The sequence below is a fragment of the Entelurus aequoreus genome, linkage group LG14 (genome assembly GCF_033978785.1).
Source record: "Entelurus aequoreus isolate RoL-2023_Sb linkage group LG14, RoL_Eaeq_v1.1, whole genome shotgun sequence".
Taxonomy (NCBI): Eukaryota; Metazoa; Chordata; class Actinopteri; order Syngnathiformes; family Syngnathidae; genus Entelurus; species Entelurus aequoreus.
Window position 1 is genome coordinate 20112585 of NC_084744.1, and position 22536 is coordinate 20135120.

The following is a 22536-nucleotide window of genomic DNA, read 5'->3' on the forward strand; positions in this document are numbered from 1 at the left end:
CCACCTAAGCTGGCTCCTTTCCAAGCGAAGGAGCAGCGGCTCTACTCCGAGTCTCTCTCGGGTGACTGCACTTCTCACCCTATCTCTAAGGGAGATGCCAGCCACCCTTCTGAGGAAACTCATTTCGGCCGCTTGTATCCGCGATCTTATTCTTTCGGTCATTACCCACACTTCATGACCATAGGTGAGAGTAGGAATGTAGATAGCTCGGTAGACCGAGAGCTTTGCCTTCTGGCTCAGCTCCCGTTTCGTCACAACAAAAACCGTAAACACAAATGTATGACTGCATTAGGATCAATTATACTACTCAAATGATGTACAGCAGGCATGTATAAGAATAATAAAAAAACAACAAATTTGGTCTCTTCATATTGCGACAATTTTCTAGAAAAAAATACAACTTTTTTTCGAAAGACAGACTTAGTGTAGTCTGACCAGAGCTTCACATCTACAAGTGCATAATGGACAAGTCTATTTATTTCAGATGTTTAATATATACAGAAGATTCCCTCCACACGATGAAGTATTAATGTCTTACTTTTAATGATACTAGTTAAATACACAAGATTAATCCCATTCTAAAAACATAAGTCTTAAAAAGTTCAATATTTATAAACTTAGCGACCTACTCAGTGGCCTTGTGGTTAGGGTGTCCGCCCTGAGATTGGTAGGTTGTGAGCTCAAACCCCGGCCGTGTCATACCAAAGACTATAAAAATGGGAGCCATTACCTCCCTGCTTGGCACTCAGCATCAAAGGTTGGAATTGGGGGTTAAATCACCAAAAATTATTCCCGGGCGCGGCCACCGCTGCTGCCCACTGCTCCCCTCACCTCCCAGGGGGTGAACAAGGGTGATGGGTCAAATGCAGAGAATAATTTCGCCACAACTCGTGTGTGTGTGTGACAATCATTGGTAATTTAACTTTTAACTTTAAGTATTAATGTCTTACTTTTGATGATATTAGCTCACAGGTAGTTAAATACACTAAATTAATCCCATTATAAAAACATAGTCTTAAAACATTCTTTATAAACTTAAGTATGCCCATCCATCCATCCATTTTCTACCGCTTGTCCCTTTCGGGGTCGCGGGGGTGCTCATCCATCCATCCATTTTCTACCGTTTGTCCCTTTCGGGGTTGCGGGGGGTGCTGGAGCCTATCTCAGCTGCATTCGGGCGGAAAACGGGGTACACCCTGGACAAGTCGCCACATCATCGCAGGGCCTAAACTTAGCAATGATTTATTTTAATACTGCATACTCTTTGGTGTTGTGCTCTGATCAGCAAGTTAAATGCAAACACTAAGGGGTTTCCTGGGCCTCTTAGTCTAACCTGAACTGCAGTACTGTATATAAATTAAAACGAAAAAAAGTAACTTTTACATTATATTCTGATGTATTTAAATGCACCTGTACAAGAATGGCCAAACATTTTGGGAGGAATTTTAAATGTTATGCTTCAATAACATTCTGCTTAATTTTTAATTGTTGTCACCCGCACAAAAAATGCTTGTTTTTCCAGGATACAGAATAACAGACACATAAATGTTTTCTTAAAAAATAAGGAGGCAGAATAATTATTGTAATAATTTAAGTCACTCACAAAACTATTTGGCCATGACTCGTGTAAATCTCTGACATCCACTAACTGGCTCGACTCAACATATTAGTGTACAACTGCCTTGAATCATGCTGAGAAAAATATTTACACAAGGGCAGATCCATAAGAGGAGCAAAATATTAGATAACAGCTAATCAGTATGAGCAGTATAATATAACCATAATAATAAGCATACTGTAATGTTAAGTTACTACCTAACGATTGCAATTGTAGAACCTAACACTCCAGTAGTACCCACCAGTGTGAGTGGCTCTTCCTCCATCAGAGAGCAGTGGGAGGAGGACATGGACACAGAGTCATCAGAGAGCGTACGGGGGTAGCGAAAGGCGATGCTCTGTCTTTCCTCTTGACTCTCCTCCTCTTTGAGGAGCGAGGAGAAGTCCAGACCAGAGCTCTGCAGCTCGCCGTAAGTACCACTTACCACCATTTGACCCTGACAAACATGACAAAATGTATTAACTTAATTTTCAAACTACCACCACAATAGTAAACGATATTAACTATATACTTGTAGTTTGAAAATGTGTATAGACGTGTACGACATATGATTCAGCTTACTGACTTACAGTAGTACCTCAAATAACAAGCCTTAATTGGTTCCATGACCAAGCACATAACTCTAAACTAGTGTTGTAACGATACCAATATGTTGGTACCGGTACCGGTACTAAAATTATTTCGATACTTTTCTAAATAAAGGGACCAAAAAAAATGTGCATTTAACAAAAAATCTTAGGGTACATTAAACATGTTTCTTATTGCAGTTAAGTCCTTAAATAAAATAGTGAACATACTAGACAACTTGTCTTTTAGTAAACAAGTAAGTAAACAAACAAAGGCTCCTAATTAGTCTGATGACATATGCAGTAACATATTGTGTCATTTATCATGCTAATATTTTGTCAACATTATTAAGGACAAGTGGTAAAAAATGAATTATTAATCTACTTTTTTATTTGCTGTTAATATCTGCTTATTTTCTCTGTTAACATGTTCTATCTACACTTCTGTTAAAATGTAATAATCACTTATTCTTCTGTTGTTTGATACTTTACATTATTTTTGGATGATACCACAAATTTGGGTATCAATCAGATACCAAGTAGTTACAGGATCATACTTGGTCATATTCAAAGTCCTCATGTGTCCAGGGACATATTTCCTGAGTTTATAAACATAATATACATTTTTTTTAAACGAAAGAAGATGTTGTGATGTCAAAAAATATCGACATAATCATGGTAGTATCGACTAGATATGCTACTGTACTTGGTATCATTACAGTGGATGTTAGGTGTAGATCCACCAATGGTGTTTGTTTACATTGTGTTGCCGGTGAGCTACGGTGTGTAGTGAAGCATGTTTAGCTATTCTTCGTCCTGCAGGAATGATACTTGTAAGAAAATACTTTGTCGCCATGGAGACAAGGATTAGTGATTTAGAAGTAGCTAAGACACTGCCGACGGCGGATGGACGTTAGCTGCTAGCTAGCTAGCCATGTCTTAAAGCACCTCTTCCTGAGGGCGTTTCAGTGTTATAACTTCAGCTTTATCGTTACTTTTTAAGCCAAAATGTGTCCATCCTCCCTTTTCTGTCTACACACTGTGTCTGTTTGTAAGTACTCCGTGATTGTGCGCTGCGGAACATGCTTCTCTGCTCGTAAAACCAGCAATGTCACGACGTGACTTCGACACGGGTGCGGGGGGATGCGGGACCGGTACGTTTCAGAGACTGTATAGTACCGAAAATGATTCATTAGTATTGCGGTACTATACTATACCGTACAACCCTACTCTAAACACTCGTATTTCAAATCAGCTTTTCCCATTGAAAAGTTAATTGAAATCAATTTAATCTGTGAATATACTACAAACAATTTTAGTAGTTTTACTAAGTTATGTAATAATAATGTAAAGCATTCACCTCTAAAAAGGACGTCCAAATTATTTTTGATCTGTACTGATCGGCAACTTGCCGTCTCATTAAATCAAACATGACAATGAGCCGAGTTACAGAATAGGGAAGGCTGGTCAATAAGGCGGGGATAGCAGTGAGCAATAGGCCCCATTCAGCAACCGTTCTTAAGAACAAATGTTGTTCTTAGGCCCACTTACGAAGTTTTTAAGGAGATTTTTGTATTTACCAATGTTTTGTTAGCTGGGATTTGTTTGTAGGTAAGAACAAAATCTACGAGTGCTCCAGAGCACTCTTAGGGTGGCCTATTTGTTCTTAAGTGTGACAAGTTCCCTTCCTTTTATTGTCTAATGTTAAATTAATATCATAGATGGATAAAGATAGATATAGACAAGACAGGCAGACAGGCGCGCGCACACACACACACACTCTTGCTGCGACTGCAAGATGCCGCAGATCGTGCCCTTGGGAGGGAGCGCATATTTCACCACCATGTAGACCTATTTGCCCGAAGTGACGAATATTTATTTGACCACTTCGAGGCTACCTCAGCGGTCCCCCCTTTCTTAAACTTACGTTTTGACATTATGTATTTCCCCTGCGGGAAAATACGAATTTCTCTTCTGTAATCTGTTTGTGTTTTCCCATGTGTTAGATGTTCAACTTTTCCGCCGGAATTGTGCCCTCATATGGGGAATTAAGGGCGTGTTTATATGCAAATTATGATAGACAGGCACGCGCTAACCATTTGGCATTCAGCAACTTAAGAACAGCAGGTGGGAACAATTTGGGTGTTTAAGAACACGTCATGAATTTGAATGGACTCCTTAGGAAATCACTTGGGAAGAAATATAAGAGGAAAAGTTAGGAACTTATTGCTGAATGGGGCCCAATGATGTTAAAAAAGTGAATATTCCTAGTTATACCATCTCTCACAATCATAGTAGTGGAGGAGAAGTGTGGACGCTTTTCAGGTGATGTACTGGGAGGGTCACTATCACACTAGACTGGGCAGCAGCAGGGCCGATGAGGAGGACACCACGTGGACACCGCATCCAGGACAGCTTCAGGTGTGTGCAGGAAGCAGAAACATAGGTAGAGCAAGCCACAGCAGTGCCAACAGAGGACATTGCCAACTTAAGCTGGCAGGCTGTGGTAGCTGGACCACGACTAGTGGTTTCCAATGGTTGGAAAACCAAGTTATTTCGATCGAATGCCAGCAAGTAAGAGCAGATGATCTTACGGGGGGTTACTGTGGTTTTCACGAGGCTCAAGGCTGCTTGTATCCCAAACTGCTCGAAAGTTGTGGTACCACTGTGTGTAGGAATCAATGTGAAGTGATGACTGACTGACTTAATATTTTTTATACATTTTCTTAACAAAACTTCTAAATATGGATAAAATATCATACTCACCTCCTTTAAGACAACAATTTGATGTGCAGCCTTCAGATACTGCAGCTGATGAGTGACCAGAACGCGCGGCTTGTTCCTTAAAAGTCCACAGATACATCTAAATGTGCACAAGTTAGAACATGCAGGATTATAATCATTGATCTCGCTCCTGTATCAGATTGTATTTATTAGATTATTATTGAGTTACTCTTCAAAGATGTGCTTGCCCACTTCAGCATCCACAGCACTGAGAGGGTCATCCAGCAGGTAGATGTCTGCATTCTGGTACACTGCTCTGAAAAGTACACTTAAAGAGTCAAAAAAGAGAAAAGGTGTTGTGCTTTGTTAGCGTGCCCACCTGGCCAAGCTGACCCTCGCCTTCTGTCCTCCACTCAGGTTAGACCCTCTGTCTCCGACCGATGTCAAGTCGCCTCCTGGCAACAGCTCCATGTCCTGGACAGGATCCAAACGCAGCCCTTTACCGAGTCATTTAGAGACAGAGTGGACTTACTACAAGCTACAGCGTCCATAGCTCGATGGAGAAGAGGATTAACGAGCGGTTCTCACTCTCTTGAGGGCACACGCTCTCAGGACTCTGTCGTACTTCTGGCGGTTAAGCTCTTTGCCGAACAGGATGTTGCTTTGAATGGTGCCGGGTAAAATCCAGGGCTGCTGGGAAGTGTAAGTCAGAGCGCCCCTGACTTTGACCACACCGCTTTCCTGACTCAGCTCTCCCAGGACGGCACTGAGGAGCGAAGACTGACACACAAGGAATCAAGTTACCATTTTAGTGTCAAGTTAAGTGTTCCACGTGATGGCACGTTTACCTTCCCTGATCCAACACGACCGATTACAACAAGCAGCTGACCGGGCCTCACGTTGAAAGACACATTCTGCAAGGTTGGAGCCTCTTGAATCTGTGAGAATATACTACTTTTAGCCAGTCAGCAGATTTTAGGTTCACTATATTTCCTCCTATACAATTACACGAGACAATATTTTGTTAACTTGGGTACAGCATACCACTATTTGAGGTAATAATGATATATTTGTTCCAATACCTTGTCCCAGTAGCAAATCAAATCCTGAATCTTCAACATAGCGTCTTTCTTCTCTGCCACAGGAAGCCCCAAATGCTGAGGAGCAACTTCATCCAGAAGGAGAAAGGTCTGACAAGAATCAGTGTACCTCAGTGGTAATATGCAATACAAGTATTTTAAAGTGTCGATATAAGCCTGTGTTGGACTTACTTTGATTCTGCGGATGCTAATGAGGGACTCAGACACCTTCTCGATGGCATAAGGGAAGAAGAGTGTGATGGTCAGTCTGATGGCGCCGTAGAGGGACATGGCCATGAAGATGGTACTGGAAGACAGCTGGTTGCCTGTCAGCACGTAGACGCAAACAGTGATGAAGATGATGATCTTGATGGCCACGAAGTAGGATGCCATGTTCAAGCCACGCAGGTAGGAACTTTTCATTACCGTGGAGATCTCCATTCTGCATGGTAACACAAAAAGGTGTCAGTAAATGCGAACCTGTGAAATCTATGCCACATCAGGACACTGGAGGCATGAAAAAAACAAAGAACTGCAGCAAAATGTAGACTGTGGGGTATAATACTTTAGAGTAAGCTAACATTAGCATGTGTTCAGATTCTGGACCAATGAGCAACTAGCAATTTGCCATCGGAAATGAGTCCATTCTGATAGAGAAAAATGCTTGAGTGTGAGTGAGTTTGACATGTGCATCATGGTGCACGCCACAAAAACACACAGTACTTCACAAACCAACTAAGTCCGATGACATAGAGAACAAGGACAACTAAAGTTGACACTTTTTGCAGCCTTCGTCCGACTTTACAGCTGTTAGGTTGACCCAGGGACACTTCAACTTAGCCTTTGCCAAAAGAAGCAGAAACTCAAGGAATCAGGTGCTTTCATTCGCCTTCACAGTAGTTGGATGACGACACCTCTTCCACTTGATCTTCACATTTCATGTTTGCATTATACCCTGCAAGACTGGGTCCCGACTTGAACTGAGGTAGTGCTACTGCAACGTGGATGCGCCATGCAAGACTCGCCCAAGTGTAGAATACAGAAGATGGCTCTATCTACCAGTGGCCGGATTAACTCCCATGTATGGGTTCCAATGGACAGGGTAGTTCTGAGAGGTTATGTGCAGTGAAAAAGAGGCATTGGTTGGAAAGACATGGATGAATTAGATTTAAAAACAACCTACCTTCTGACTTCATCCACAAGAGCAGCAAAAGTTTTCTCCCACCCACACATCTTTATAACACGTATCCCAGTGATGACCTCGCTCATTGTGCGTATTCTATCATCAGACAGGACTGCAGTTTCAGCCCTACAACAGCAGAAACACTCATAACCAACATAAAGTTCAGTACATTTGATGGCTACAAACCTCAGAGTGGAAAACAGTCTTCCAAACATGGTCTGCACTGGGATCAGAACAAAAATGACGGCTATTCCCGCGAAGCATGATGGGCCGATCCAATACATCAACAATGCTATCACCATGGCTGTTTGCAGAGGACCAATCCACAGATAGTGTAGATACAAAGTTACCTAGGAGACAAGGATGTAATATAAATGTGCAGTGCATATACTCTTTTATCACACAAATACCTTCAGAATCTAATGGCAAAAAGTCTGCCTTATCAAAGAAAGTCATGCAAAGTTCTGACTGACACTGTCAAGGAGATATTCATTTATGATTACTCCTTTCATAAACATAGCTAATAAAGTGTTCCCTCGGTACTTTGCCGTTCACTCACGCATCTCAGTGCATCAAGGATTTTAAAGCACTTTGGAATACCGTTAAGATTTAAGTACCTATAAATTATGTAGGTTTAATAGTGTATGAACTGTGTGGAAAGCTTGGAATGTATAAAATATTCATATAAATCCTAAAATAGCGTCTTTTCATTGCAGAAGTTCACTTACCACAGGGGAATCTGGAACGTAACCGGGATAAAGGAACATACAGTGACACCTTTCTTTGAATCGGTTTTCAAGTATATGTTGCCCGGTTTTCTACTAAATGTTGCCCAAATTTTGCCACACTTCTCGCATGTTGTCTCAGTTATCGTACGGCCAAACATTGTACGCGACAAGGTAGTCAGCGGAACAGAGTGCCCAAACAAAGAATCCCATGCATTGGTGACTCAATCGCTGTGATTTTGATTATTGCACACAGCTGCAAATTGACTTACTATTGGTCCAAAGAAAGTTGCAAGTGCCAGCACGTTGATAAAGATGAGAAACTTTATTTAAGACAGAACTCACAGTAAAGTATGAGGATAGCGTCCGAACATGCCGACAAGAGTCCAAAAGGTAAAAGTGACGTGGAACGTTCATTTCATTTGTCATTTATATGTGTTTTACATTGTTTCTTTACATGTAAAAATATATTTATTCTTGATAAAATGTGTTTTTTGACCAGTGGCATATATTGTAGCCACTTACAACCAAGCATTTCTGGTTAAAACCCCACTGACAGTGTCAATCTAAACTGAGCATTACCACCATTGTACTGTATATCAGCTCTTGATAGGAACACATTGGATTCTGACTAATTTGCATACGTAAAACAAGAAAAGCTATTTCCAGATAATTACCTCATCAAATCTGTTGACGTCATTGGACAATAGATTGACAATTTGTCCCGTCGTTGTCTTTGTTAGCGCTGTGTTGTTAAGACTGAGAGCCTGTGGCAGAACAAATGTGTTACAACAGTGTTGTTCTTACGATGCAGATGTGTCTTGATAGATCTGACCTTACGATAGATCATGTGACACATGGCCACGCGGATTTTCATGCCTGCTCTTTGCACCTGGTAGAAATAGAGATGGTGGAGCAGAGCCGCCCAAAAGGTGGACATGGCGATGCCAGCCGCATAGCCGTAGGCCTCGTAGACTGCAGCTGGGCTTCTGGCGTTGGGCTTCTCAAAGTACTCAATTACCTTCCCAAGTAGCCACGCCTGAACTAATTTGATGCTTTCCTGGTAAATTGAGTAAATAAAACAATAAAATATGCTTAATAAAAAGTATATATGCCCTCTTTAGGATGAATACCAGTAGTTGCATGATACCTCTATGAAGATGAATACTCCAATGCGAGCGTACGATCGCCAGTAACACTTAATGAGGGCTTTGGTAAGTTTGGGCTGGCGCAGATCTTTTGCTGCCATCTTGACTTCTTGGTTCCAGTACCTTGGAAAAGCATAAACATTAGGGGAGCTCAAAAATAGATTCACATCCAAATTGCAATTTTTATCTACTTCTGATTCTATATTGATTCATAATTTTCAAATACAGTAATATGGTGGAAAAAAACACTACATTTCCCAGTAAAATTCTGGTGACTGAGCTGCCAGTTTTTTACTGTGAAATCTATAGCAGGTATTCTCAAACTGTGGTACGTGTACCAAGTGGGACGTGGGCTTTATCTAGTCGTACGCCAAAGTCTGTAAATATGTTGATGTTTGTGCACTGTGTGTAATATTACAGTGCCCAAGAAATATTAAATATACTTAAAAAGTATATTTAAATGAAACCTCTTCCTTGTTTTTAATGAATACTTAGGCCTACTACGCTACTGCATTTTATTATTTGTCAATATAGTGGCACTTGGAGGGCCAAGTGTTTTCTGAGATAAAAAGTTTGTAAGACACTGATCTATAGTGGTTTTTTTTTACAGGCTTATAGTTGACATCTATTGAATCTGACGATCTCTACTACCTTGTATTGATATATGGCGGAATTAGGTTAAATTCCTCAGCCATGCATGGTAAAAATTGCTGGCACATTTTCACTTTGGCCCTTGCATGCAAACGGTTTGGGCACCCCTGCATTAACCTGATCACTGACCATATAACCTACGCCGCCTTTCAGGTAACCCATTCGCGGTTAAGATTAAGGTGTGCACTCAAAATATATTGCGGGATTAATCTGCATTTATGGAAGATTAATAAGAATGTGAATGTTGTCTGTTTATCTGTGTTGGCCCTGCGATGAGGTGGCGACTTGTCCAGGGTGTACCCTGCCTTCTGCCCGAATGCAGCTGGAATAGGCTCCAGACACCTACGCGACCCCAAGAGGGACAAGCGGTAGAAAATGGATGAATGGATTATACAATATTTATTCATGGGAATGTTCGTTTGTATGCTTTTGATACTGTTTAAAAAAAAAAACATGTGTCTGCCAACTCCCTGTTCTTGTGCACCACATTTTTTTCCTAGCAACAAGTGACTTGAAACAGTTGAACTATTCCAGTGTTTTTCAACCTTTTTTGAGCCAAGGCACATTTTTTGCGTCGTAAAAATCCAGAGGCACACCACCAGCAGAAATCATTAAAAAACGAAACTCAGTTGACAGCAAAAAATTGTCGCAATTGTTGGATATGACTTCCGAAAGGGACAAGCGGTGGAAAATGGATGGATGCATGAATGGACTTTAAACCATAACCAACCATGCATCACTATAGCTCTTGTCTCAAAGTAGGTCTACTGTCATGACCTGTCACATCACGCCGTGACTTATTTTGAGTTTTTTGCTGTTTTCCTGTGTGTAGTGTTTTAGTTCTTGTCTTGCGCTCCTATTTTGGTGGCTTTTTGTCTTTTTTTTGGTATATTCCTGTAGCAGTTCATGTCTTCCTTTGAGCGATATTTCCCACGTCTACTTTGTTTCAGCAATCAAGAATATTTCAGTTGTTTTTATCCTTCTTTGTGGGGACATTGTTGATTGTCATGTCATGTTCGGATGTACTGTACATTGTGGACGCCGTCTTTGCTCCACAGTAAGCCTTTGCTGTCGTCCAGCATTCTGTTTGTTTACTTTGTAGCCCGTTCAGTTTTACTTTCATTCTGCATAGCCTTCCCTAAGCTTCAATGCCTTTTCTTAGGGACACTCACCTTTTGTTTATTTTTGGTTTAAGCATTAGACACCTTTTTACCCGCACGCTGCCTCCCGCTGTCGTCTTCATATTGTGATCACGAAAAACCATGTTTCCGACATCTACAAAGCAATTAGCTACCGGCTGCCACCTACTGATATGGAAGAGTATTACACGTTACTCTGCCAAGCTCTAGACAGCACCAACACTCAAAAACAACACATAATTTGCACACTATAATTAATGGCTTGCAAAAAATATTTTTAACCCAAATACGTGAAATTTGATAAATCTCCCACGGCACACCAGACTGTATCTCACTAGTGTGCCACGGCACCGTGGTTGAAAAACACTGAACTATTCAATTGAATAGTTTTATGAGGGGCATTTTCATTTATTGTCTGTGCAGTCAAGTACAGTTCATTGCCATTATCAGAAAACTGTGGGTGCCTCACTAGCAAATAATTTTAGCAATGAAACAAAACACCAGCGGTCACACGGAGTTCAACTGCTGTGTGACTGAGGGTCCTCGACTCCAGTCGCTGCTGAGAGAACCATATTACTGCGTCACAAGCATACCTGACAAACTAGCCTATTAGGCAGACAGCACTACAAACAGAAATGCCATCTGTAAATGCGTGAGACATCGCATCTCAGCTTGGACATGACCTGCTGACTACAATATACCAAAAGATATTCAGGCAAATTGATTGCTTAAAATGTCTCACTCCCAAATAGTGAGAAGAGTGTGGAAAGAACAGCCTTGTTTTTGTCACATGCTGAGCGGTACTTTCTATATATAGGTGGGCTGAACTTCAAGCACATTATCAACTGTGATATCAACTTTCCTCAAAGAGGGAGAGAGGCCTGAGGACGTACATGTGTACCAAATTAACTTTTTGCACACAATAGGTACACCTTAGATCCGATCCAAAAGCTGCATCGAAAATGACGCACTTTCAAAGATAAGAACGTTGGCAGTGTTCAGTATTGTGGTTGTAGTTTGCTGCACAGTGACCTGCTCACAGCCCTTTTGAATAGATTAGCTCCAATCAGGATGAGGCACAATATTATGACAATTTTGTAGCTGCACCAGTCGGTTATTTGCACAAAAGTGTTTGATTGTGTATCTACACTGTGTGGAGTTTTTGCACGTTCTCCCTGTGCCTACACTGTATTTCCCCAAGTACAACTAGGGACTAGGAATTGTCCATAGGTGTCAATAAAGTGTGAATGTTGGTTTGTCTATACTATATGTGCCCAGAGTCAGCTGGGATAGGCTCCTACTCACCTTTGACTCTAATGAGAACAGATGTTTTATTGTGTTGTGTTTATATCTTATTTCCCATAAAATGGGTGAAGATATTGATGTTTTATCGAACCAATGTATAGTACCTTAAATTATGATCTTAAGTGGTTCTGTGATGGCACTCCTAACTCAAGACACTTGTATCTCAAATCAACGTCTCCCATTAAATAAAACTGAAATCAATTTAATTGGTGCTTTCCCACCCCCTGACAACTAAATATTAACATGTGCCTTTTAAATGGAAAAAAGTACTACTAACAACTACAGTAGTTTTATGAAGTAATGTGTTAATAATGTACAGCCTTTACCCTGGAGAGTGGACTTATCTCCTTCCAGCTGCTTTGCGGTCAAACACACCATCAGCAGCTTTTCCATATTTTCATGGATATGTCAGCCATTTTGATATTATTTTAGCATTATTGGCTGGTGTTACTCATTCTGCTTCAGTATGGTATAGACTAGCTGGGATATGCTTAAATTGCTTTGTCAAGTCAACTACACACTCTGTCATGTTTTTTTGAGGATTTATTTCTTTAATTTCAATAAATGTCATGTATCTCTAGGTAGCAAGTAAGACCAGATGTTGTGGTCGGATCTTACGGGTTTCACTGACATTTGCTAGAGCAACTTATGATGGAGATGTTTGTATTTTAAATGTTTGATTAAAACTGAAAGGATAACAATTAGCCGAAAGACAGCTCTTATCTCAAAACACTCTTAAGTTGAAGTACCACTGTTTAAGTTTTTAATTGGCTGCATTGTGGACTAGCGGTTAGCTTGTTGGCCGCACAATCGGAAAATTGAGGGTTCAAATTTCTGTTTGGGCATTTGTGTGTGGCGTTTGGATGCTCCCGTGTGTGCGTGGGTTTTCTTCGGTTACTCTGGCTTCCTCCCATGTATCCACAGGTGTGATTCATTGTCCATATGTGCCTAGCCAGTAGCTTGCGACCAAGTCCAGGGTGTACCCAGCTTCTCACTTGAAGTTAACCAGGACATACTCAAGTTTACCCTATCTTTGACAAGTGGTTTGGTAAAAAAATGGATGGAGTTCTAATTATGGCGTTAGCGTTTAGCTTTAAAGAAGCTAATACATGTTTCGATGAATACGCCTTACATGTCATGAAAGTTTATAAACGAATACAGTTCAAGAGTCAGTCCCTCCAGGATTTCGCTGGCTTTTTTTAATTTATTGTTTCAGCCTAAAATGACTGAATTTGCAAAGTTGCGATATTTTGAGGCATTTTTTGAATCAACTTGTGCTTTTATGAATTTTTTTATCAATATTTTAAGTGTTCATTGTAGCGTTAACCTAAAAAGCACAGGATTTCAACATAAAATGGAAAACAAATACTTTATTGATGTTTTCCTCATTTTATACCAGACTTACAAGTAGACACCAGATGGCAGTAAAAGCACATACTCAGCAGAGCCGTCAATAGAGAGATTATGCACAACTTGGTTTCAGGGTACGTTACAAACATGGCGTTCTTTCGTCACGTGAGGGGCTTTTAACCAACTATTTAAGAGATTTTCTGGCCATACTATCTGATTGGTCAAAAGCCCCTCACGTGACTACAGAGCGCCATGTTTGTGACCAACTCTGAAACAGAGTTGTCCATAGTCTCTCTTAGGGTTGTACGGTATACCGGTATTAGTATAGTACCGCGATACTAATGAATCATATTCGTTACTATACCGCCTCTGAAAGCTACTTCTAAATCACTAATCCTCGCCTCCATGGCGACAAATAAAGTAAGTTTCTTACAAGTATTATCCCTGCAGTTCGAGGAATAGCTAAACATGTTGCACTACACACCGAAGCTTACCAGCGTCAAAATGTAAACAAACACCATTGGTGGATCTACACCTAACATCCACTGTAATGATACCAAGTACAGTAGCGTATCTAGTCGATACTACTATGATTACAACAACATTTTTTGGCATCACATCTTTAGTTTTTTTTAAAATTTACATTATGTATACTCTAGCCTTTAAATAGACTCCCTTTTTAGACCAGTTGATCTGCCGTTTCTTTTCTTTTCTTTTCTACTCTGCTCCCAACCCGGGGTGGACCGCTAGCCTGTTCATCGGATGGGGACATCTCTACGCTGCTGACCCATCTCCGCTCGGGATGGTTCCTGCTGGCCCCATCATGGACTGGACTTTCGCTGATGTGTTGGACTTTCACAATATTATGTCAGACCCACTCGACATCCATTGCTTTCGGTCTCCCCTAGAGGGGGGGGGGGGGGGGGGGTTACCCACATATGCGGTCCTCTCCAAGGTTTCTCATTGTCATTCACATTGACGTCCCACTGGGGTGAGTTTTCCTTGCCCGTATGTGGGCTCTGTACCGAGGATGTCGTTGTGGCTTGTACAGCCCTTTGAGACACTTGTGATTTAGGGCTATATAAATAAACATTGATTGATTGATTGATTGATTTATAAACTCAGGAAATACGTCCCTGGACACATGAGGACTTTGAATATGACTAATGTATGATCCTGTAACGACTTGGTATCGGATTCATACCCAAATTTGTGGTATCATCCAAAACTAATGTAAAGTATCAAACAACAGAAGAATAAGTGATTGTTACATTTTAACAGAAGTGTAGATAGAACGTGTTAAAAGAGAACGTAATCAGATATTAACAGTAAATTAACAAGTAGATTAATAATTCATTTTTTACCACTTGTCTTTAGTAATTTTGACAAAATAATAGAATGGAAAATGACACAATATGTTACTGCATGTCAGCCGCTAAATTAGAAGCCTGTTTGCTCACTTACTACTAAAAGACAAGTTGTCTTGTGTGTTCACTATTTTATTTAAGGACAAAATTGCAATAAGAAACATTTTTAATGTACCGTACGATTTTTTGTTAAAATAAAGCCAATAATGCCAATTTTTTTTGTGGTCCCCTTTATTTAGAAAAGTACCAAAAAGTACCGAAAAGTATCTAAATAATTTTGGTACCGGTACCAAAATATTGGTATCGGGACAACACTAGTCTCTCTATATAGATACTCAAAGGTTATTGTCAAATTACTGTAATGTTTTAATTATGTATGACTAATAATAGTCATAATTAATTATAATTATAGAAGTACACCACCAAAGGTTTTTCTGATTTACCACTGTCTGCTGTCGTCCAAAAGTTGCAGACATTCTCTGTGTATGTTTACGCTTAAAAAGTGCTTGTTCATCTTAAACATTCATTTATGTTCCAACAGGTTTAAGAGCATTTGTGAACTGTTGAGAGCAATGTATAGCGTCAATTTTTGTTGGTAAACGAGATGATGAGAGGTTACCATCACACTTTAATATCTCAGTCATATAAGCACTGTCTCATTGCTAGGTCAGCATTGCAAATGAAAGTATGTTCTTGATTGTCTTATTTGATAAATAAATGTTAAACTAATATATAAATAAAATACAATATTCAGTATATAAATTTGATTGGTGAAAATAACGCAGATTGGCCAAAATGTGCAGAGAAATTGCGGGCATCAGAGAAAGTTGCGAGGCCGTGCCTAATTTTTGGCGGTTTGTCAAATTTGCTTGAATTGGCCCGATTTTGAAAAGGGTGGAGTGTCATCTCCGGGTTGGGGAGGAGATCTTGCCCCAAGTGGAGGAGTTCAAGTACCTTGGACTCTTGTTAAAGAGTGAGGGAAAAGTGGATCGTGAAATCGACAAGCGCAGCGGTGCGGCGTCTTCAGTAATGCGAACTAAGTATCAATTCGTTGTGGTGAAGAAGGAGCTGAGCCGGAAGGCAAAACTCAATTTACCAGTCAATCTACATTCTCATCCTCACCTATGGTCATGAGCTTTGGGTTATGACCGAAAAGACACGATCACGGGTAAAGGCGGCTGAAATTAGTTTTCTCCACCGGGTGGCGGGGCTCTCTCTTAGAGATAGGGTGAGAAGCTCTGTCATCCGGGGGGAGCTCAAAGTAAAGCTGCTGCTCCTCCACATGGAGAGGAGCCAGATGAGGTGGTTCGGGCATCTGGTCAGGATGCCACCCGAACGCCTCCCTAAGGAAGTGTTTCGGGCACGTCCAACCGGTAGGAGGCCACGGGGAAGACCCAGGACACGTTGGGAAGACTATGTCTCCCGGCTGGCCTGGGAACGCTTCGGGATGCCCCGGCAGGAGCTGGACGAGGTGGCTGGGGATAGGGAAGTCTGGGCTTCCCTGCTTAGGCTGCTTCCTCCGCGACCCGAACTCGGATAAGTGAAAGAAGATGGATGGATGGATGGATGGATGGCCGGATTGCGACATTGCAAAATCCTGGAGGGACTGAAGAGTCTCTGTCTTACCATTGTAACTCATCCCCAAGTCTGTCCGATGCGTCCTCGGGAAGAACCTTGTACATGTCATCTTCTCTTAGCCTCCTCTTGTGGCCGATTCTGAACAAGGGATTCAACCAACTACAAAACCAATTCACAAAGTCAGTACATGAATTTAAAAAACAATCATATTTATGCACAAAACAATGTGTGGCAACCCGAAACAATAATAAACAGAATTGTAAGTGAACTAAAGTTTATGATCATATCTTATTTAACACATAAGATGTTTTTAATTGCTGATGCGGGTTTATTGATTTTTAAATGCGCCCGTTTTGTACAATGCCCAGTAGTGCGTAAATGTGTTTCTTCATAGTATTTCTCCAGCAATGGTCATGTGGTGACATCAATGATGGTATTTTGAGAGGTAATCATTGAAGACATCACTGAAGGCCTAGTTTGGAAAAGCACGGCCCGCCACTGATAAAACCTTGATGAAAGTTGTTAGATGTTTTGTAAGCCCTTTATAGGCAGAATAGAATGACCCACAGGCTCCTTTGTAAGCAAACTTTTGCTCACTTATTTATCAGTAGAACACCTGTGCTCTTGTCTTACATAAGGATTGTGAATGATAAGCAACATTAAAAAATAGTGTAGTGTCCAATGAGCCTATTTATGCATTAGCTGGCTCATTGGACACTACACTAAGTGTGGCTACTTGAATGTTTTATTCTAAGATAAATATTAACTGTGAACATTAAAACATGTGCTTTGTGTGTGCGTGTGTGTGTGTGTGTGTGTGTGTGTGTGTGTGTGTGTGTGTGTGTGTGTGTGTGTGTGTGTGTGTGTGTGTGTGTGTGTGTGTGTGTGTGTGTGTGTGTGTGTGTGTGTGTGTGTGTGTGTGTGTGTGTACTCTTGTATTTCTACCCTTCTTGAGACATCAACATGGAAAAGTACCTTCCATGTGAGGAGGTGTGAACAAGTTAGGACATAAATTATGGTCCCAATACGGAAAACCATTGCATCTAATAGAGAATGTCTCATTTGCACCCCTGGTGGTGAAATCTATCAAAATTGGGGTGGTCCCAAAAAGGAGGGATTTTTCAAATTGACTGAGTGTCGGTTGTAAAAGTGTTCCTCCTCTCGTCAACATATGAGATAACAAGTGTGTAAGAAATTTAAATGTGCCCAATTTGGCCAAAATTAGTAAATAAAAATATGCATATAGAGGCATACTGTCATATTTTTAAGTAAATAATGAAGATTAAAAAACAATTACAAACAAAAAATTTAAAATAAAAAAATTGAACTAAAAGCAGTCTTTTTCTCACAATGTGTCGACTTTTTTCTTATAAAATTGGGAACAATTTCTCATATTCTTTATGGTTCTGTAATGTTGCAATATTTTCTCGTAAAATTATTACTTTTTAAGACATGCACCTGGGGATAGGTTGATTGGCAACACTAAATTGGCCCGAGTGTGTGAATGTTGTCTGTCCAGTGACGTGCGGTGAGGTTCATGACTGGTGAGGCACTGACTTCATCAGTCAGATTTACAAACATATGAACCCTAAAGAGTATCTTATTCACCATTTGATTGGCAGCAGTTAACGGTTTATGTTTAAAAGCTCATACCAGCATTGTTCCCTGCTTGGCACTCAGCATCAAGGGTTGGATTTGGTTGTTAAATCACCAAAAATGATTCCCGGGCGCAGCGCCGCTGCTGCCCACTGCACAACTCACCTCCCAGGGGGTGAGCAAGGGGATGGGTCAAATGCAGAGGACAAATTTCACCACACCTAGTGTGTGTGACAATCATTGGTACTTTAACTTTACACATACAAACTGTAGCACACAAAAAAGCACATTTAATAAAAAAAACTTTATTATGGTCTTACCTTTACTTATAAATTAAGTCCATGCGCAGCTCCTTTTGAACAAAAGCATCGATAACTTGTTTATAGAAGTCTTCCTTATCTTTCTTCAGTTTTAAAAGTCTCTCTGTCTCGATGGATATCTTCCTTTAAGTATTACCTCCTGCTTCGATTGAAAGTCCAGTTTAGAAAACAGTTTTATCTTAGATATGTAATCCTCCATGTTAATAATCCAGGCAAGAGGAAAAAATAAACAATCGCTGCTAACTGTTGCTGCTTGTTGTCACTTCTTCTGCAGCCGAGTAGTCACAAGAATGATCTCTGGGATCACTACAGCCCTCTACCACCAGGAGGCGGGATTACTGCGAGCCTCACACAGTGTGTCTTTTGCAGCCGTTTTATGATTGCTCAGCACAAGAAATACGTTACACACATACAGTTTTTGACAAAATACACTGTACATTATATACCTCAGCTAACTAAACTATGGAAATGTATAATATAATTCATATAGCAATACGGTCTCACTGCACAGCAGGCCAGCAGTTAGCCGAGTCATTGCGCAATCCATGGTGAGGCTCAACTCAGTGACGTGCCTCAAATGGCTGCTGATCACCGCAACTCTCTTCTCAGTATTTGAACGGCAAATGTGAAAATTCAGTGATTTTGAATAAAAATAATCTAAAACTGGTGAAGTTAAATGGAAAATAACTTTATAGTATAATATATATTTTTTTCTTTTTAAATTTTTTTTCTTTCCATGATGGCACGTGAGGCCCCGCCTCACCTGCCTCACCTGACTGCACGTCACTGTGTCTGTCTATATGTGTTGGCCCTGTGATGAGGTGGCAACTTGTCCAGGGTGTAACCCGCCTTCCGCCCGAATGCAGCTGAGATAGGCTTCAGCACCCCCCGCAACCCCAAAAGGGACAAGCGGTAGAAAATGGATGGATGGATGTAAAATTATTACGTTTTAATGCAAAATGGTGACATTTGTCATAGAAAATTCTGACTTTTATCACAATATTGCCAATGTTTTTGTAAAATAGTGACATTTTTTGAGTAAAAATGTTGCCAAGTAAAATTCAGATTATTATTATAATATTGCCCAAATTTTAAAGTTTTCTTATAAAATTGTGACTTTTGTCGAGTAAAATTATGACTCTGTTCATAAAATCGCCAACATTTTAAGCTTTTCTGGTAAAATTGCGACTGTTATTGAGTAAAATTCCAACTTTTATCATAATATTGCACAAATGTTCAGTTTTTCTTGTAAAATGTTGACTTGCGTTGAGTAAAATGACGACTTTTATTATAATACTGCCAAAATTCTAAGTTTTTCATGTGAAATGGTGACCTTTTTCTTGTGAAATTCCAACTCATTTTTCACAACAAGCTTTTTTATATTTGCATAGTATGTATATATTATCAATGGTGTAAATACACATCTTTATATATCTAGAAAGGGTGGTCCTAAAGAGGTAGGCATTTTTCGGAGGTCTCAAGAAGGTAACAAATAGAATTGTGTGTGTGTGTGTTCTTGTATTGCTCCCCAAGGAAAAGTACCTTCCATATGAGGACCGGTGAACAAGTTAGGACATAAATCATGGTCCCAATACGGAGAACCATTTCATCTAATAGAGAATGTCTCATTTGCACCCCTGGTGGTGAAACCTATCAAATTTAGGGTGGACCCAAAAAGGAGGGATTTTTCAAATTGACTGTTTTAAAAGTGCTCACTCTCTGGTCAATATATGAAATAACAAGTGTGTGTAAGAAATTAAAATGCTCCCCCTTTGGCCAAAATTAATTAAAAGAATAAAATAAATATGTACATAGAGACATACTGTAATAACGAAGTAAATAATGAAGATTAAATAACAAACAAAAAGTTTCCCCCAAAATAAATTAACTAAAAGCAGTCTTTTTCTCACAATGTGTCGACTTTTTTCTTATAAAATTGGGAACAATTTCTTATATTATTTCTGTTTCTGTAATATTGCAATATGTTCTCGTAAAATTATGACTTTTTTTATGTAAAATAATTACTTTTTAATGCAAAATGGTGACATTTGTCATATAAAATTATTTTTATCCTTTATCCGAATATTGCCTTTTTTTTGTCCTTGTAATATAGTGCCTTTTTTTGAGTAAAATTATGACTTTTGTCATAATTTTGCCAAGAATTCCGATTACTATTATAAGATTGCCAACATTTTTAAGTTCTTTTAAATTTGTGACTTTTGTCGAGTAAATTTACGACTCTTTTCATAAAATTGTCAACTTTTTAAGCTTTTCTTGTAAAATTGCGACTGTTATTGAGTGAAATTACAACTTTTATCATAACATTGCACAAATGTTCAGTTTTTCTTGTAAAATTTTGACTTGCGTTGAGTAAAATGACGACTTTTATTATAATACTGCCAAAATTCTGCGTTTTTCATGTGAAATGGTGACCTTTTTCTTGTGAAATTCCAACTCATTTTTCACAACAAGCTTTTTTATATTTGCATAGTATGTATATATTATCAATGTTGTAAATACAAATCTTTATATATATAGAAAGGCTGGTCCTAAAGAGGTAGGCATTTTTCGGAGGTCTCAAGAAGGAGACAAATACAAGAATGTGTGTGTGTCTGTCAAACACTGCTGTTTCTTACCAGAAAAAAATCCTGGAAAGAAGATTAGCCTTGACCGACGGATTATCCCTGGTGTCTCTCCGCCGGGTTTCCATGTTGCTGGAAGGCAACACGGATACTTCTCTGCTGCCAAACTAGGAGAAAGTAAGAAAAAAAAAAAAGAGTTGTTGGCGAGTTTATGTCAATATTACATCTGTTAGCAGCAGTTAACGATGCTCGAAAGCAGCCGGTGGGACAGGCAAGCGGCGCGTGCAGGGGGCGTATATATGCACGGTAGCCACGCCCATGATCTGCTGTGATTGCCTGGCACAGGTGTCAATCAACAAAAGGGCTACTTAACTCAGGCGGGAAATCCACCACCACCGCCGCCGCCGCAGAAACCGAAAGTACACTGGAAGTGGTAAAACATACCAAATGTTGCAGATATAAACAGTAAGCCAGGAGGAGTAGGACATGAATATGTGTTTAAATCAGACGTGATTACTAGTACGACAGAGGTGACGCGTGCGGTAAAGTGTGGCGTCATCTGCTGGTGAATGAGAGAACGGCAGGCAGAAAACGTGCTGTGACGCCGAAATAACGTTGACGTCATAGATAAATGACATATTTGAAAGTAAACGCTTTATTTGGAATGAATGGCGAAATGATTGGTAAAAATGTTGTCAAATAGTTTGAACTGCTAGGAGATAATTGTTTCATATTTATAAATACGTTGTTTGTTTAAACCAAACCCTTTTCACTGTGGTCAGCACACTGAGAAATCAAAGCACGCGGGTGCCATTTTTGACATTTTCCATTTTCAAAACCATTACAATAAGTCATGTATACGATTACTTTTCAATGTCAAAGCTTAAATCTCTGGACTTCAGATCTAAATGTCGATGTTTTATGCCATTTAAAAAAAAAAGAAAACTCAGTTGTTATGGCAAAAACACAACATATGCAATAGATATCCCCCAACACACACACAATATTTTTAAAGTTGAGTTGAGTTTGAGTTTGTTTGGAACATTCATGCATACAACATGATACATCACAATTTCCAGTTCCTCTATTTAACATGTTCGAAAGGAGTAGGAAGAAGCAGAGCTCATTTAATCATACCCCTCTTCCTTTACATAGCAGTTGCTAAAACATTTGTTCACTTCCTGTTCTCCATTTATTTACAATATACTCCATAAGTAATAACAAAAAATAAATAATAATTGGTGAAGTTATATTTCATATGGTGAGATGAGTAAGATTATCTTGAAAATGAATGGATAGATAAGATAAATTCAGAATGTTTATCATGGTTCTTCTTCTTTGTACTTTGTAAACACTTTAAGTTTGAAGAGTTTCTTGAAGTGGATCATATTAGTACATTGTTTGATTTATTTGCTTAATCCATTCCATAATTTAATTCCACATACTGATATACTGAAGGTTTTAAGTGTTGTACGTGCGTACAAATGTTTTAAATAAAAATGTTCTCTAAGGTTATATTTCTCTTTTGTTGAGAAGAATTGTTGTACATTCTTGGGTAGCAGGTTATAGTTTCATTTGTGTATAATTTTAGCTGTTTGCAAATTC

General features: G+C 39.6%; 1 protein-coding gene across 1 annotated transcript in view; it reads right to left on the minus strand.

Moving 5' to 3' along the window:
* Positions 1-21189, minus strand: part of LOC133664494 (ATP-binding cassette sub-family C member 4-like) — a 112182-nt gene extending 90993 nt beyond the window's left edge. The window contains exons 1-15 of the mRNA XM_062069161.1: positions 20986-21189; positions 16482-16592; positions 9046-9166; positions 8731-8955; positions 8573-8662; positions 7357-7520; positions 7171-7296; positions 6180-6429; positions 5991-6098; positions 5757-5846; positions 5497-5688; positions 5288-5382; positions 5138-5224; positions 4951-5047; positions 1860-2054 (exon numbers count right to left, since the gene is read on the minus strand). Of these exons, the coding sequence (XP_061925145.1) occupies positions 1860-2054; positions 4951-5047; positions 5138-5224; positions 5288-5382; positions 5497-5688; positions 5757-5846; positions 5991-6098; positions 6180-6429; positions 7171-7296; positions 7357-7520; positions 8573-8662; positions 8731-8955; positions 9046-9166; positions 16482-16592; positions 20986-21059 (2025 nt within the window). The 5' untranslated portion in view covers positions 21060-21189. The remainder of the gene's footprint in view (positions 1-1859; positions 2055-4950; positions 5048-5137; positions 5225-5287; positions 5383-5496; positions 5689-5756; positions 5847-5990; positions 6099-6179; positions 6430-7170; positions 7297-7356; positions 7521-8572; positions 8663-8730; positions 8956-9045; positions 9167-16481; positions 16593-20985) is intronic.
* Positions 21190-22536: the final 1347 nt, after the last annotated feature.